The 14,623-nt window shown below is 39.0% G+C and overlaps 1 protein-coding gene across 2 annotated transcripts in view; it reads right to left on the bottom strand.

Annotated features, from left to right (window-relative positions):
* The window catches only part of LVRN (laeverin), a 55,522-nt gene that overhangs the window by 36,229 nt on the left and 4,670 nt on the right, over window positions 1-14,623 (bottom strand). For both annotated transcript variants that reach the window (XM_036020677.1, XM_028520968.2), the window contains exons 2-3: window positions 4,802-4,944; window positions 2,182-2,321 (exon numbers count right to left, since the gene is read on the bottom strand). In XM_036020677.1, the coding sequence (XP_035876570.1) occupies window positions 2,182-2,321; window positions 4,802-4,944 (283 nt within the window). The remainder of the gene's footprint in view (window positions 1-2,181; window positions 2,322-4,801; window positions 4,945-14,623) is intronic.

The raw sequence follows: 14,623 nt of genomic DNA, 5'->3' as shown, positions 1-14,623 counted from the left end.
CAAGCTTGCCCTCTGCAACTCAAGTTCTAATTTATGAGGTAACAGGAACACTGCTGAACCAAAGCCCACACTACTGAGTGGAAAGAATAGGCTCCTTTCCCCACATTCAAGATCATAAACGCATTTTAATTCACTTGATTATTTGGAAAATAAGGGCAATAACAAAGTCTGTGGGTCAATTTTCAATGTATTAAGCTCCTCCCACAAACTACTGTTCTATAAGCCAAAATGCAGGCAAATAATGGAGATTTCAAGCTGGGTGGAAGGTGTGGGTGGCGCCTGCTAGGGCAGCAAGGAGTATTTGGAGGCGCAGCCATAAAGTTCCTTCAAAACCACACCCAGTCTACCAGCCCGTTCTTGTGGCCCTCCTGAGACAGCCGACCTCAACATCTACAAGAGAGGAATACCTATACATGAGCTCACGCGTGCTAAATTCTACTCAAACTGTTATTTCCAAACTTAGTTTTGTATTTTCTATGTTTATCCTCATGCCACATATTAATGGCATTTTCACTAAATTTTATTTTACTGAACGAGCAATTTGTATATAGTCTGGATGTTATTCCAAGAGTACACTCTGTTCCCCTGTAGAGTATTTGGTGGACTCCTTCATTTTGTTGCCAAATGCAACATGCTACTGATAAACTCACCCCAAATCTCAGTTTTCTGGCTAACAACATTTCTTTCTTAGGTATCTTCCATTGCATCTTTCCTTCTATAACAGCTGGCTTTCTGTGCAGGGTGATCTTTCACTGAGAAACATACTTGATCCTTTTATAAGAATTGTTCATGTGCAGTGGCATTGAGAGCAAGCCACTTGAGATGTGGATGCCGACAGACCACCGTGGGTCACTCATGAGCTCTGGGGCCCACTCCTTCATGCCACGCACAGCACATGTGCTTTCAAACCACACCTGAATATGTTTATCAACACACAGGGTCCGGCAGAAGTAAGGCCTGCTTAAGTGTGGTTGGTAGGGTAATAATGTAGGTGTAACAATTTATAGTTTTAATTTGAACGTTTCACCTAAAATGTCACATGGTGTGCTTGAGTGTGATATTGTTGTGTTACAGAATTACATGCTTATGATTTTGTAATAAAAAGGGGCATTATTTGTGCTGGACCCTGTATATGTCATGAATGTTTGACTTGGCCGGTGTTACCTCTGTGAATATCAAGAACTTACTAGTGATTCTTCAATGAGGAAAAGCAGCTGGGGCCAACAGCTGAGGAAGATAAGGAGCCACTGTTTGCATCCAGCACAGGATTTTTAATTCATCATTAGGTCAGGAGTACAGGAGGAGTAACTTTGAGTGATTCTCCCCCTGATGACAGACTTGGCTCATCGGCAGCTTCCTTGTCTCCACAAGCAGGAGACAAACTAGGAGCCTAGAAGGTCTTGGGCACAAAAGAGAGCCTCAGCCAGCTGTGGAGTCTAGTCTTCCTCAGCCCTGTGAAGTTGATCTAACTAGAAAGAACTGGGAATACAGCAGTGGCCTTACTTACCTCCACGCTCTAGCATAGGGAGTAAACCAGTGTACACAGCACTTGCACAATAATCTGGATATTTTCTTAAAGGATTATTATATGATGAGGATATAATTGGGTGAAAACTAGGTATCTCAGGATAGAGCACCTACTTCATGCAACTCTGGGGAGGAACCCAGTAGCCCTGCTTCTCAGTAGGGATGGTACTTAAGCTGCACCATTTCAGCCACAGCACTTGCTCCCTGATAGTGTCTGTTTTTGTTGTTTGGTGCTCGTGCCACACTGGTTCCTAGACATTTTGAGAGACACCCGGCTTCAAGGCTTCATTAACATTGTAGGTGAGGTAAACAACAGGTAGACCTGAGCTTCAAGGTGCAAGTACATCAGCTTTCCCTGTTCTCTCTTGTCCTCTGAAAGGCAGTAATGACCTGGGAAGAGGGGCCTCAGAGCCTGTCTTGAGTGGGCTTAATGTGTGGCCTTCCATGGAAACCCCTCCACAGAGCTACAGCAGAAATTGTTGTATCTCTTTCCTCAAAGCCACATGGAGAGCTTTAAAGAGACTTGGAAAAGTTGGAGCACGAACCAGGAGATGATGGTGGGATAGATAGCCATCACCCCTGGATGCAGAAAGTAGATGAACAATCTGCAGCCAGTACAAATGTACCCTTACCTGGAGAATCTTCCTTACTCACCTCCTTGCCCCTTTCAGTTCTGTTGACATGCTCATAGTCACATATAACAAATGCAGCTAAGTAAGTAGGCATGCGGGGTGTGGTGTAAAAGGTGGTAACAGTCCATTTGTTTCCGTTCACATCTTCTTTTTCAGACTGGCCTGGAGAAATTAATTGGAGTCCAAATCACTAGGAACCTAAGAAATAATATCTACCTTTAAATGAATTTGTCAAGTTGTTTGTCACCTGGCTACTTCTTCCCAGCTACTCCCCACAGTCTAACAGTTTGGATTTCTCTGCCCCTAAGGTATCGAAACCACATGAGGAAGATCTAAAGGCAGCATCTTGGTCCTGAATTCGCATGTTGACGAATATAGTCTTGACTGAGGGGCCGCATCCATGAGCACTGTAAGTTAGGCCCATGATCAACCTCCTTTCTTTTCCATTCACTTCCACCATTTCCTAGTCCGGCACATTTCTCAAAATGCTTAAGCTAGAGCTTCCCAGCCCCATGGTAGGTCAATAATGTACAGTTCTGCCCATCTCAGGTTTTTATTAGGTCTTCAGTGGAGACAGGCTGGGGTCTTTAACCTGAAATCACAAATTCAAATGCCTGCGAGGGCCAGGTGAATACCTGAGGTGAAAAGGGCCAAAGCATACTAACAGGGGCTGGCCAGATCCTGGCGGGCCAGGGAACACAGGCCCAGATTGCAGGTGGCAGCCTCTTTTCAGCTGTAGCTATGGCTGTCATGTAAGACGGGCAGGTCCAGTGTTGTTAGATATTTTAACTTTTCAAGGAAGTAAGAATTTTGATTTTTATGAGAAATCCCTGAATTTTTAAAAGTTAGATACTAATTCAATAAAAAGAAGAGAGTCATGTGAGCCAAAGAAAACACCTCTTTGCACCAGATTCAGACTAGGACCACTAGCTTATTGTCACTTATGATCAGTAGTTGAAGCCCAAACTAATGGGCAGACAGGCTGCCAATGTATCAGAACAGCGTAGTGTCCCCAGCTTCTAATACAAAAAGGAACAGGATTCAAGATATGGGAACAACCTAAGTGTCCTTCAATAGGTGATTGGGTAAAGAAGATGAGGTATGTATCAATATGATGGAATACTACTCAGCCATAAAATGTGATGAAATAGCCATAAAATGTGATTTGAGACAACATGGATGGATCTTGAGAGTATCACACTAAGTGAAATAAGTCAGACAGGAAAGGACAAGAACCATATGATCTTACTCATATGTGGGATATAAAACAGAAAACAATAAGCAAAACAAACAAACTCATAGACACGGGCAACAAACAGTATGGTGGTTACTAGAGGAGGGCCAGGTGTGGAAAGGATGAAGAGGGTAAAGGGGGTCAAATATATGGTGACAAAAGGAGAAATAGATGATGTATTATAAACCTATATATGTTATTGACCAATACTGCCCCACTTAATTTAATTTAAAAGAAGGAACAGGATTTATCATCTCAAAGATGTGGGTACTGCCACATACCCCAGGTGATTGCTCTCCCTAATTATAAGACATTATCAACACATTGCCTAGAAGAGCTATTCATTTAAAAGCTATTACAGCCCTGCTGGTGTGGCTCAGTGGATTGAGCACCAGACTATGAAGCAAAGAGTCACATATTTGATTTCCAGACAGGGCATGTACCTGGGTTGCAGGCCAGGTCCCCAGTAGGGGATACGCAAAAGGCAACCACACATTGATGTCTCTCTCCTTCTCCTTCATTTCCTCTCTCTCTAAAAATAAATAAAATATATTTTTAAAAAAGTGATTACAAAGTTAAATATAGTTACAAAGTTAAATATAGATCTGTCCAGAAGATATCCAGCCATATAATATGAAAAATAAAAACATTTATTGAAGAAGATAAAAGATACAAGAAACATTGTACATAGGACAATGATGCCTCAGTCCCCTGCAAGGTAGGTACCTTGGGACCTCACACAGCTCTCCCAATGGCCATAAACTGCCCTGTTGTATTTGCCTGAATCTTATCAATGGTCTTGAAATCTCTCCCCTTTTAAAGGTGATTTTAGTTTTGGGAAAAGCCAGAAATTGCATGGCACCAAATCTGGGCTGTCAGGGGGCTGAGACACCTGGGTGATTGATGTTTTGCCAAAAAACTCTGCGTGAAACATGATGCATGAGCAGGCATGTTTCGTGATGAAACTGCCAATCACCAGTTGCCCATAGCTGCAGCCTTCTGAATCATCCTAGTAGTTTCCATGGAGGAATGTTCAAGCTGAACAAAAAAATTGATGCAGATTTGTTGCTCTACTTGCTCAGCCATTTTGAAGTGCCACACAGTACACATACATGCTCACTCAACAGGATCTACTGCCTCCACTTACTAGTACAGTGAAGTCATCATTGTTCACACATGCACATTCCAGTCCACTCTCCTTGGCTGCCAGGTTACACTGATGTCATGCAAACCATTCTCATTATATTAACTATGGCTGGAATTTTTCTGGACAGACTTCATATATACACATATGAAATTATTATTATGTATACATACATAGATATATATGTGTATATATGTGTGTGTGTATATATATGATATATACATGTGTGTATATATAAATATAATGACAGGAAACATTACTTACCTAGCTTTGGCATGTTGGAAAGAGCCACATATCCTGGATGATGAATAATTGTAATATTAAAAGTTGCCTTCAGAGCTGGCTCATCAAAACAAGGAAAAACATTCCTGGCAAATGTTGGTTCCATCTGAGATGCTAACAGGGCCCTAAAATACATTTTTTGGAAAAATTGATTTATTTTTATCTCAAACCAATGGAAGAAAAAAATACTGAGGGATTATGGCTTATAATTATAAGCAGGAAGGAGCTAGAATGATTTCCCCTCATCTTGCCTGCTGCCCTCCCCATAACACACACACACTCCAATTTTCACAAGACCTAAAATACAACAGAACTATTTAACTTTAACCACAAAATAATATTTACTTAATCACATCATACGCCTTCAAAACCTTTTACAAACAAAATAGGAACAAATATAACTAATATGCAATACCAGGCTTTTAAAAACCATGTATTTTTAAAAATACTACTACTACTTTGGGAATGGTCTATTGCTTTTATCTTCCATCAAAATGCAAATCAGCTGAAGAATGTCTACATTTTCATCTTTTGCTCACACATTCCCTCTTCTTCCTGGATGAAAAATTACAAAATGTTTCAGTTTTCACACTGTTGGGGGGTAAACAAAATGGGTAAATGCCAGTGAACAAAACAACTTGTATTTTACTTCTTGAATTGCCTTATCTATGAGTAGATTGTATACTCTACTCATCAAATCCCTGCTTCTCCTTCCCCCAGCCTCCATGGAAAAATACAAATAGTGACATTACCCCACTGTGCACTGGTGATTTATAGGGGAAGGCTTAGGGACAAGAGTAGCCCGAGCAAACAAGGGGGTGGTCAGGTTCACCCTCTGTAAAAACTGCCTGAGTCTGACAGGGGATGGGTCCTAGCAAACAACTTTTTCCTCAAAATAAATCTGCAGTCTCATTATCCCCTTTTCCAAGACTCCCTGACCTGGGAAACTGCTATTATGATGACTATCGTGGAGACTGAATTCCTTCTGTCTCCTCAGGTCCTGGGACTTAATCTCTCTGATGCATTTACTCCTGCTTCAGGCCCAGTTCTTAAACAAAGAAAAGGTGAGTTCAACAAAGATATCTTTAGAGAGCACTGCCCATCCATTACCTATCGCTGTGGACTCCCCCTCAGCCATGGCAAGGCCCCTTCTCACAGAGAAACTCACACAGCCTTGGGAAAGACACAGAACGGTCAGAGGCTGGCACATTCAAACACTTGTCTCAGTCAGCTAATTTGATGTGTTCATACCCTATGACAAAAATATGATTTTCAACAGCCTGCTTTGTCCTGTTTGCCTCTCCCACTTTATTATGCCCTTGCTCACATGGACTGGAGTCAGGCCTTTGGACTCTGACACCAGCGACTGTGGCTGCGAGAGTCCGCTCTGCCATCTATCAGCTGAGCAGTCCTGACCAAGTCACATGTTCGTGTTGAGCCTCAGCTTGCCCATCTGAAAATGGGAAGGGTTTACAGGAACAAATATAAAGGACACATGGACAAAAACTAGAGGGTGGTGGAAATGGGAGGGAGGTGGGGAGGGATGGGTGGGTGGGCTGGAATGGGAGTAAAGGACAGAAAACTGTACTTGAACAATGATTAAAATAAAGTTTAAAAAAAAGTAACGACACCACCTATCTTTTATTGTTGTTTGAGCTTTCATATTATTAGTAACTAAATTTACCAGCAAATGACCTTTGAACTGTTTTATATTCCTTCCAATTTTGTAAATTGTTTTTGATATAAATGAACTACAGAAGAATTCAATGAGGAATAAGTTCTGGGGTAGAGGTGGAAGGCTGGAAATCACTAATTGTGAATGCATTAAAAGGTTCCAGAGGTCACAGTTGACCACAAGCTGAATATGAACCATGTCTGTCTTCCCAATAAATTTTAAATGACCAGAAATTATGGGTTAAGTATTTTCCTTCTGTATCATTTATAATAGTTGGCAAAAATAGGGTTCATAGCAATTGAATAATTGTTTTCTCAGCTGTGGAGGTACTATAAAATAAAGCAGTTTGATATTAGCATACACAAAGACTACAAAGTATTTTTGCAGAGTCTGTTATATTGGCATTTGTTTGTTTTATAGTAGTGGTTGCTATCTTTAAAAGGGATGGGATAAAGTAGAGAAGATTCAAGCAACTGAAAACCTAGTGAAAAGAACATCGAGCAGGGAATTCAGCGACCTGAGTTCTTGCTCAGGATCTGGAGTGTAAACACAGTGTTGAAACTATGGGAAAGTTGTTTAAACTCTGGGCATCCATTTCTATAAAATGTACAGATGGGACTAAATGACCTCTAGCTTCAGGGGATCTCTGAGTTCTCTGAAACTGTGGGGCATTCTGTACCAACAGAGATATATAGATATATAAAAGGTGCAATGTAGAGTGAAAAAAAAACACACCCAGTTATGTAATACATGCTTACATATTTGGAAGGCCAACAAATGTCTATTGTTTGTGTAGCAGAAACTATAGAAAATAAAGCTTGATAACATCTTCTCTGCTGCCATGATTTCACAAAACATATAAATCTGAAGGAGGTTCAAGGTAGGAAGGAGGGAGAAAAATCAGACCCTTTCAGGAAATGGGAAACTTCTATGCCCATCAAAATGCATTACAGGTTCAAAAAGGCTGAGAGATGCCAGCTTAGAGTCACCACTTCAACAAATCAAACATCAAGCAAGTGCCTTTTAGTTTCATGATTCAGGTCTCCAGAGAAGTGAAATTAAAGAAATCCACTTGGATTTTACTCAACTATTTCCCTCCCTGGTTTTATACAAACAAACAAAATGGGAAAAATCCCTACAATACAGAGTCTGTCTGGCTCTCAATCTCAACTACAAAGGTCGGAGCCAACCAGCAACACATATGATCCGGTTATGCCACATCTGGGGACCAAAGACTGGTGTTTAGTTCCCTTCTTGGGACTCAAGCAATCCTGCAAAGATGTCCTGACCTCAGAAAATAGAACCATCTACCACCCTCTCCTCCCTTCAAACCTCACTGAAACATGCTATTATGATGCCCATGACATCTGGGTTTAGAGTGCTCAGCTGGTGAGGGAGTTAATTTGGGAGAATTTGTCTCCAAACAGCTCAGTATTACAAAGTCACTTTCTTTCCTGTCCTCTTGCACAGTCAGAGAATCATGGACTCACCACTTTCTTGTGCTGGAAGAGGTCTTAGTGGTCAAGACCACTTGATGCCCTTGGGGATAAATCTACTACCATATAAAAATATTCACTCAGTAAGGTATTCCATTCCAAATTATTTTATGAACTCCGTATGTCTACAGCTCTAGTTTACAAGTGCCAAACAACATAGCTGATGAAAGATTAAATAAGACTCTTTGCAGAGTTGTCCCCAATTTTCTTTTACATGACACACTCAGAAATCAAAATATTTAGTGAAGACAGATGTTATGCCACTGGACTGTGGTTCAAGGGTTGGCCCATGAATCATGTTTGTTTATTACTTGTGTAATAAGATCTGAAAACTGAAGTTTCCATCAGGCAAAAAAACATAATAGATGTAAAATTCCAAAGAAAAGTGCCAAACCATGCTATGGAGATTTTCAGAGTAAACAGTCTCAAGAACCTGTGGGCTCCTCTTGGACTTCTCAGCTACACAAAGGACAAAAAAGAACTGTCAGAAAATGGAGACCCAAGAGATTAGAGAGGAGATTTCTTGAGGGGCAGGTGGCCGATACTTTGCCAAGCCCTCATGATTTCAGGTAGTTGAAAGGAGGTGTGGCCCTGTAACCCTGTGCTAAGGGGACAAGATTCCTCAGAGAGCAGTAGATGTGTTTTCTGAGACTGAGACTTAGAAGACAGTGCCCAACTGAGTCTGCCTTGGGACCCATGTCAGTCCCAGGCAAGGGATGTGTGAGTGTTCCTTGGAAGAGCTGTGGGCCCTGAGGCACAAAATGACAAAATGAGCCACTATGGGAACTGTCTTGGGTTCTGTCCAACAGAGCCACTGGAGGAGCTTGGAGATGCCCTGCTCAATGTCTAGGGGCTGAGGAAGGAGTCACAAGTGGCCATCAGAACAGAAAAGTAAGAAAAACATTAAGTAGAATCAAGGGAATTGTAGGAGAAAGAAAACCAGTGAGAAAACTCGGGAGTCCAGAAAAATAACATCTCAATGGAAAAATGCATCTACTGGACCCAAGTGAGATTAAATGACAAGAGCACTGGTTTAAGGAAAAACTGCCCTATGTGTCACCCCTCCCTGTCTCTCCCAGGCCCACTGGACCTGATGGGGTTGAGACTGCAGCTCTCAGGATGGAAGGAGAGGACTAGAAACATGAGGTGAAGAAATGGAAGGATGACTACCCACGACCTTACCGCAGGTTTCCATCTTAAAGCCAGCCCACACTTGGAGAAGTGAGGGAGCACAGGCAAAGATAGAGATTTGACAGTAAATTAAGTTCAAAGTATCAGGCAGGACTGGATTTTCTAATTTCTGCATCTGGACAATATTTGTGACTTAGTGACCACAGATCATCTGCCTCCTAAGAATGAGCAGGAAATTATAGGCTGCTGGAGTATTTATGCCGGAGCAGGAACAATTACCCCCGACACTAATTGTAAAAGGACAGTGGAACAAACACAGCAATATTTTTTACTGATCCATCAGGTGTTCTTTTTCAATACACTGGTTACACCGGTTTTCAAAGATACAGGATCTAAATCTTTGATGAGCAAAACCATCTCCCAGGGAAAACTGCTCAGCCACATGAAGTGTATGGGTTCAACACCCTATGGGATAATGAAATGTCCTCTTTTCTCTGTGACACCAACGATATCATGTGCCTGGCACTTGAGTTTACTGAACTTGTTTTGATATTTCTCAATTTTTTTCTAATATTACTCAAATTTCTCTCATGTGTCATACCCTGAGGTCTGTGCCAGATTTTCTAGCATAAACAGTGACTGGAAGGAAGTCTTTCAATTTGCTGAATACTCTTTCTACACCTGCACAAACTGATTGATTTTGATCATGCTGTTCTCACTTTAATTTGTCCAAAATAAAGATCTCAATTTTCTCCAGACATTTCACACTAGCAAGCTGTTCCTGCTCCTTTGCTCCTGATGGGGACAGTTCAGAGGTGGGGCTCACACTCTCTCCAGAACTCTCCTCCGTGGGACTTTGACTGATCTCATACCCTGGCTTGGTATCCTTCTGTTCCCAGTCATGCTTTCCCATTCTCCAGTTGGATTTTCCTGGGAAAATTTCCTAAGAAATGACTTGCACAAGAAAATTTGTCTCAGGGTCACACCCTGTAAGAAGAAGGAGTGAAAAGTAAAGACACTTATTTTGTCCATATGTCCTTCTCTTACTCTTCCCAGTTTTTCTCTCTACATTGAAAAGGCTTTATACTCCTCTCCCCTTACCAAAACCTGAGCAACTGCCCTTACCAAAACCCGAGGGGACACAAAAGCTGATTCAGTATTCAAAAATCAATTAATATACCATATTAATAGGCAATAGAAGAAAAATCACATGATCGTACATCAACTGATGCAAAAAAAGTATTTGAAAAAAAAATACCCATTCATCATGAAAAAAAAAAACTTCTCAGAAATAGAATAGAGGGGAGATTCTTCAACTTGATAAAGAATATATACAAAAACTTATACCTAACATCATACATATCAGTGAAAGGCTAAAAATTTTCCTCTAAGATTAAGAAAAAGGCAAGAGTATTCATTCCATTACACATAGTGCTAGAAGTTTTAGCCAGCACACTAAGGCAAAAAATAAAATGAATGGCTTACGGATTGGAATGGAAGAAATAAAACTCTCTATTTGCAGATGACATGATGTTTTACATAGAAAATCCCAAGGAATCTATACACACACACACACACACACACACACACACTACAATCTACTACATCTAGTAAGTGAGGTCAGCAAGTCATAGGATACAAGAGACACATATAAAACTCAGTATTTCTATTAGTAGTAACAAACACATGAAAACTAAAATTAAAAACATATTATCACTTAAAATCACTGAAGTAAAATAAAATACATATAAATCTAACAAAACATATAGGGTAGGTAGTATGCTGAAAATGACAAAATGTTGATGAAATAAATCAAAGATCTAAACAAATGGATAGATATTCTAGATTGATGGATTGAAAAATTCAACATAGTAAAGAAAGTCAGGAAAAAAATGGACAAAATAGGAACAAAGAGTATGGGCAACAAATAGAAAACTGTAATGAATATGGTAGATATCAGTTCAACTATACCAATATTAATATCACAAATGAAAGCAGGGACTTCACTGCAGAATCGATGGACATTACAAGGATAAAAAGAATAGTGTGTAATACTCTGTGCCCACAACCTGATAATCTAGATAAACTGGCCTAATTCCTTGGAAGACGTAATTTGTCAAAGTTTACACAAGGAAAAAATAGACAAACTGAATAGGCCTGTATCTATTAAAGGAATTGAATCAGTAATTAATAATTATTATCAAATAATTACTAACAATTAATAATCTACCAAAACAAAAACACCAGTCCCAGATTGGTTTACTGGTGAAATCTATGACACATTTAAGGAATAAATAATATCAATTCTCCAATGTCTCTTTCAGATAATAGATGTAGAGAGAATATATGTGCTTTTCCTTATTCTATGAATCCAGCATTACCTTAATACCAAAACCAGACAAAGACATTACAAGAAAATAAAACTGTAGACCAATCTCTCATGAACAAAGATGTAAAAATCCTCAATAAAATATTAGCAAATTTAGTTTAACAATATATAAAAAGAATTATGCATGACAGCCAAGAGGGATTTATCCCAGGTGTGCAAGACTGGTTCAACATTTGAAAATCAATTAATGTAATCCAACACATCAACAGACTATATAAGAAAAATCATATCATCATATCAATAGATGCAAAAAAGTTTTTACCAAAATTCAAAAACTATTTATGATAAGATCTTCAGTAAAATAGGAATAGACAAAAACAGACAAATAGATTAATGGCACAGAATAAAGAACCCAGAAATAGACCCATATAAATATAGCCACCTGCTCTTTGACAAAGGAGCAGAGGCAATACAATACAGGAAATATATAATCTTTCCAACAAATGTTGCTGGAATGACTGGATATCCACATGCAAAAAAAAAAATAGTGAATATAGACACAGACCTTACCACCTTAACAAAAATTAATTCATAATGGGTCATAGACATAAATGTAAAGTGCAAACTCTCAAACTCCTACAAGATAAGATAGAAAAGAAAACCTAAATAACCTTGAGTATGGTGATGTCTTTTTGGATACTACACCAAAGACATGATCCATGAAAGAAACATATAATAAGGTGGACTTCATTAAAATTATAAACTTATGCTCTGCAAAAGACAATATAAAGAGAATGAGAAGACAAGCTATAGACTAGGAGAAAATATTTGCAAAAGACATATCTCATAAAGGACTGCTCTCCAAAATATACAAAGAACTCTTAAAATGCTATGATAAGAAAACAAGCAACTCAATTAAAAATGAGCCAAAGACCTCAATGGACACCTCACCAAAGAAACAGATGGCAAATAAGTGCATGAAAAGATGCTCCACATTACATGCCATCAGGGAAATGGAAATTAAAACAACAATGGGATACCACCACACAACTATTAGAATGGCCCAAATCTGGACCACTTACACCAAATGCTAGTAAGGATGTGAAACAACAGGAACTCTCATTCATCACTGGTGGAAATGTGAAGTGGTATAGCCACTTTGGAAGACAGTTTGGTGATTATAGTTACAAAGCTAAACATACCCTTATCATACAATCCAGTAATTCTGTTCCTAGGTACTTAGCTAAATGAATTGAAAATGTATGTCTACACAAAAACATTCATACAGAATTTATATCAGCTTCCCCATAATTGCCAAGAATTGGAAGCACCCAAGATGTCATTTAGTAGGTGAATGAATAAACAAATTGTGGAATATTTTGCAGTGCTAAAAAGAAATGAGCTATCAAGCCATGAAAAAGATAAACATTAATTGCATATCACCAAGTGAAAGAAGCCAATCTGAAAAGGCTATATATTGAATATATAATACATATGTAATTATATATAATATATATAATGAATTCCAACTACATGACATTCTAGAGAAGGCAAAACTATGGACACAATAAGAAGACCAGTGGTTGGGGGGGGGGGGGGTGACACATAGGCAGATAACAGGATTTTGGGGGAAGTGAATATACTCAGTATGCTTTTACAGTATCGGACATAAGTCATTATACATTTCTTCAAACTTATACAATATACAATACTGACAGGAAACCCAAAGGTAAACTCTGGACTTTGAGTGATTATGATATGTCAATATGGGTTCACCTTTGGTATTTAAAAAAAAAAAAAAACCTCTCTGGTGAGTGATATCGTTAGAGGGAGAAGCTATGCAGGAATGGGGACAGAGGCTGTATGGGAAATCTCTACGTTTCCCTCTCAACTTTGCTGTAAACCTTAAATTACTCTAAAAATTAATGAGTCCTAAAAAAAGAGTTCTTAGACTTGACACTACAAGCATGACATATAAAAAATTGATAAATTGGACTTCATTAAAGTTAAAAACTTTGGTCTCCGAAAAATGTTATTCACAAACTGAAAAGACAAACTACAGACTGAGAGAACATATTTGTAAACCATGTATCTCACAACAGACTCAGATGTCAAATGTATAAAGAAATCTCAGAACTCAACAGTAAAAAAACAATTCAATGAGAAAATGGGTAAAAGAGATAAGAACCATTTTACTGAAAGTAAGTAATGTACAGATGGCAAATAAGCATGAAAAGATGTTCAACATCATTAGCCATTAGAGAAATGCAAGTTAAAATCACAGTGAGACATCATCATACACTTACCAGAACAGCTAAAAAACACAGTGGTAATACCTAATGGTGGCCGTGATGAAGAAAAACCGTCATTCATACACTGCTGGTGGGACTGTAAAATAGCATAGACACTTCGGGAAACAGTTTGGCATTTTCTTAAAAACAAAACATGCAACTGCCATACAACCCAGCGATTGTACTCCTGGGCCTTTACTTCAGAAAAATAGAAACTCATGATCACACAAAAACTTATACACAATTACTCATAGAAATTTTATTTATAATAGCTAAAAACTGGAACCCAAAATATCCCTTATTAAAAAACTGAAAAACAGAATTTTCTTCCTTTTAAAGGCTGAATCATACTTTTCATGTATGTATATACTACACTTTGTTTGCCCATTCATTCATCAGTGGACACTTGGGTTGCTTCCACTGTGTTTTGATGCTATTGACATGAGTGTGCTGACATGGAATTTCTGAGGGTGTGCTCCAGGAATCCACATGGGTTTTTAAAAAATATTTTATTTATTTTTAGAGAAAGGGTGGGAGAAGACAAGGGAGAGAAACATCAATGTGTGTGGTTGCCTCATGCACATCTCCCACTTAGGACGTGGCCTGCAGCCCAGACATGTGCCCTAGACTGGGAATCAAACTGACAACACTTTGGTTCGCAGGCCAGCACTCAATCCACTGAGCCGCACCAGCCAGAGTGGAATCCACATGTTTAATAAGCTCCTCTGATGGCTCTGATGTCCATTAAAAGCGTGTAAACCACTGCTCTAATGAAGGATTTTCCAAAGTATAGATGGAGAAAGATTTGTGGTAGCCCTCCTTTATACTATCATAGAGATTTGACTTATACATGAGAAAGTCAGTCCTTTTCCAATTTTAAGA

Source organism: Phyllostomus discolor, chromosome 3, assembly GCF_004126475.2.
Source record: "Phyllostomus discolor isolate MPI-MPIP mPhyDis1 chromosome 3, mPhyDis1.pri.v3, whole genome shotgun sequence".
Classification (NCBI taxonomy): domain Eukaryota; kingdom Metazoa; phylum Chordata; class Mammalia; order Chiroptera; family Phyllostomidae; genus Phyllostomus; species Phyllostomus discolor.
The sequence above is the reverse complement of the archived record's forward strand: the minus strand, read 5'-3'. Positions and strand labels throughout refer to the sequence as shown.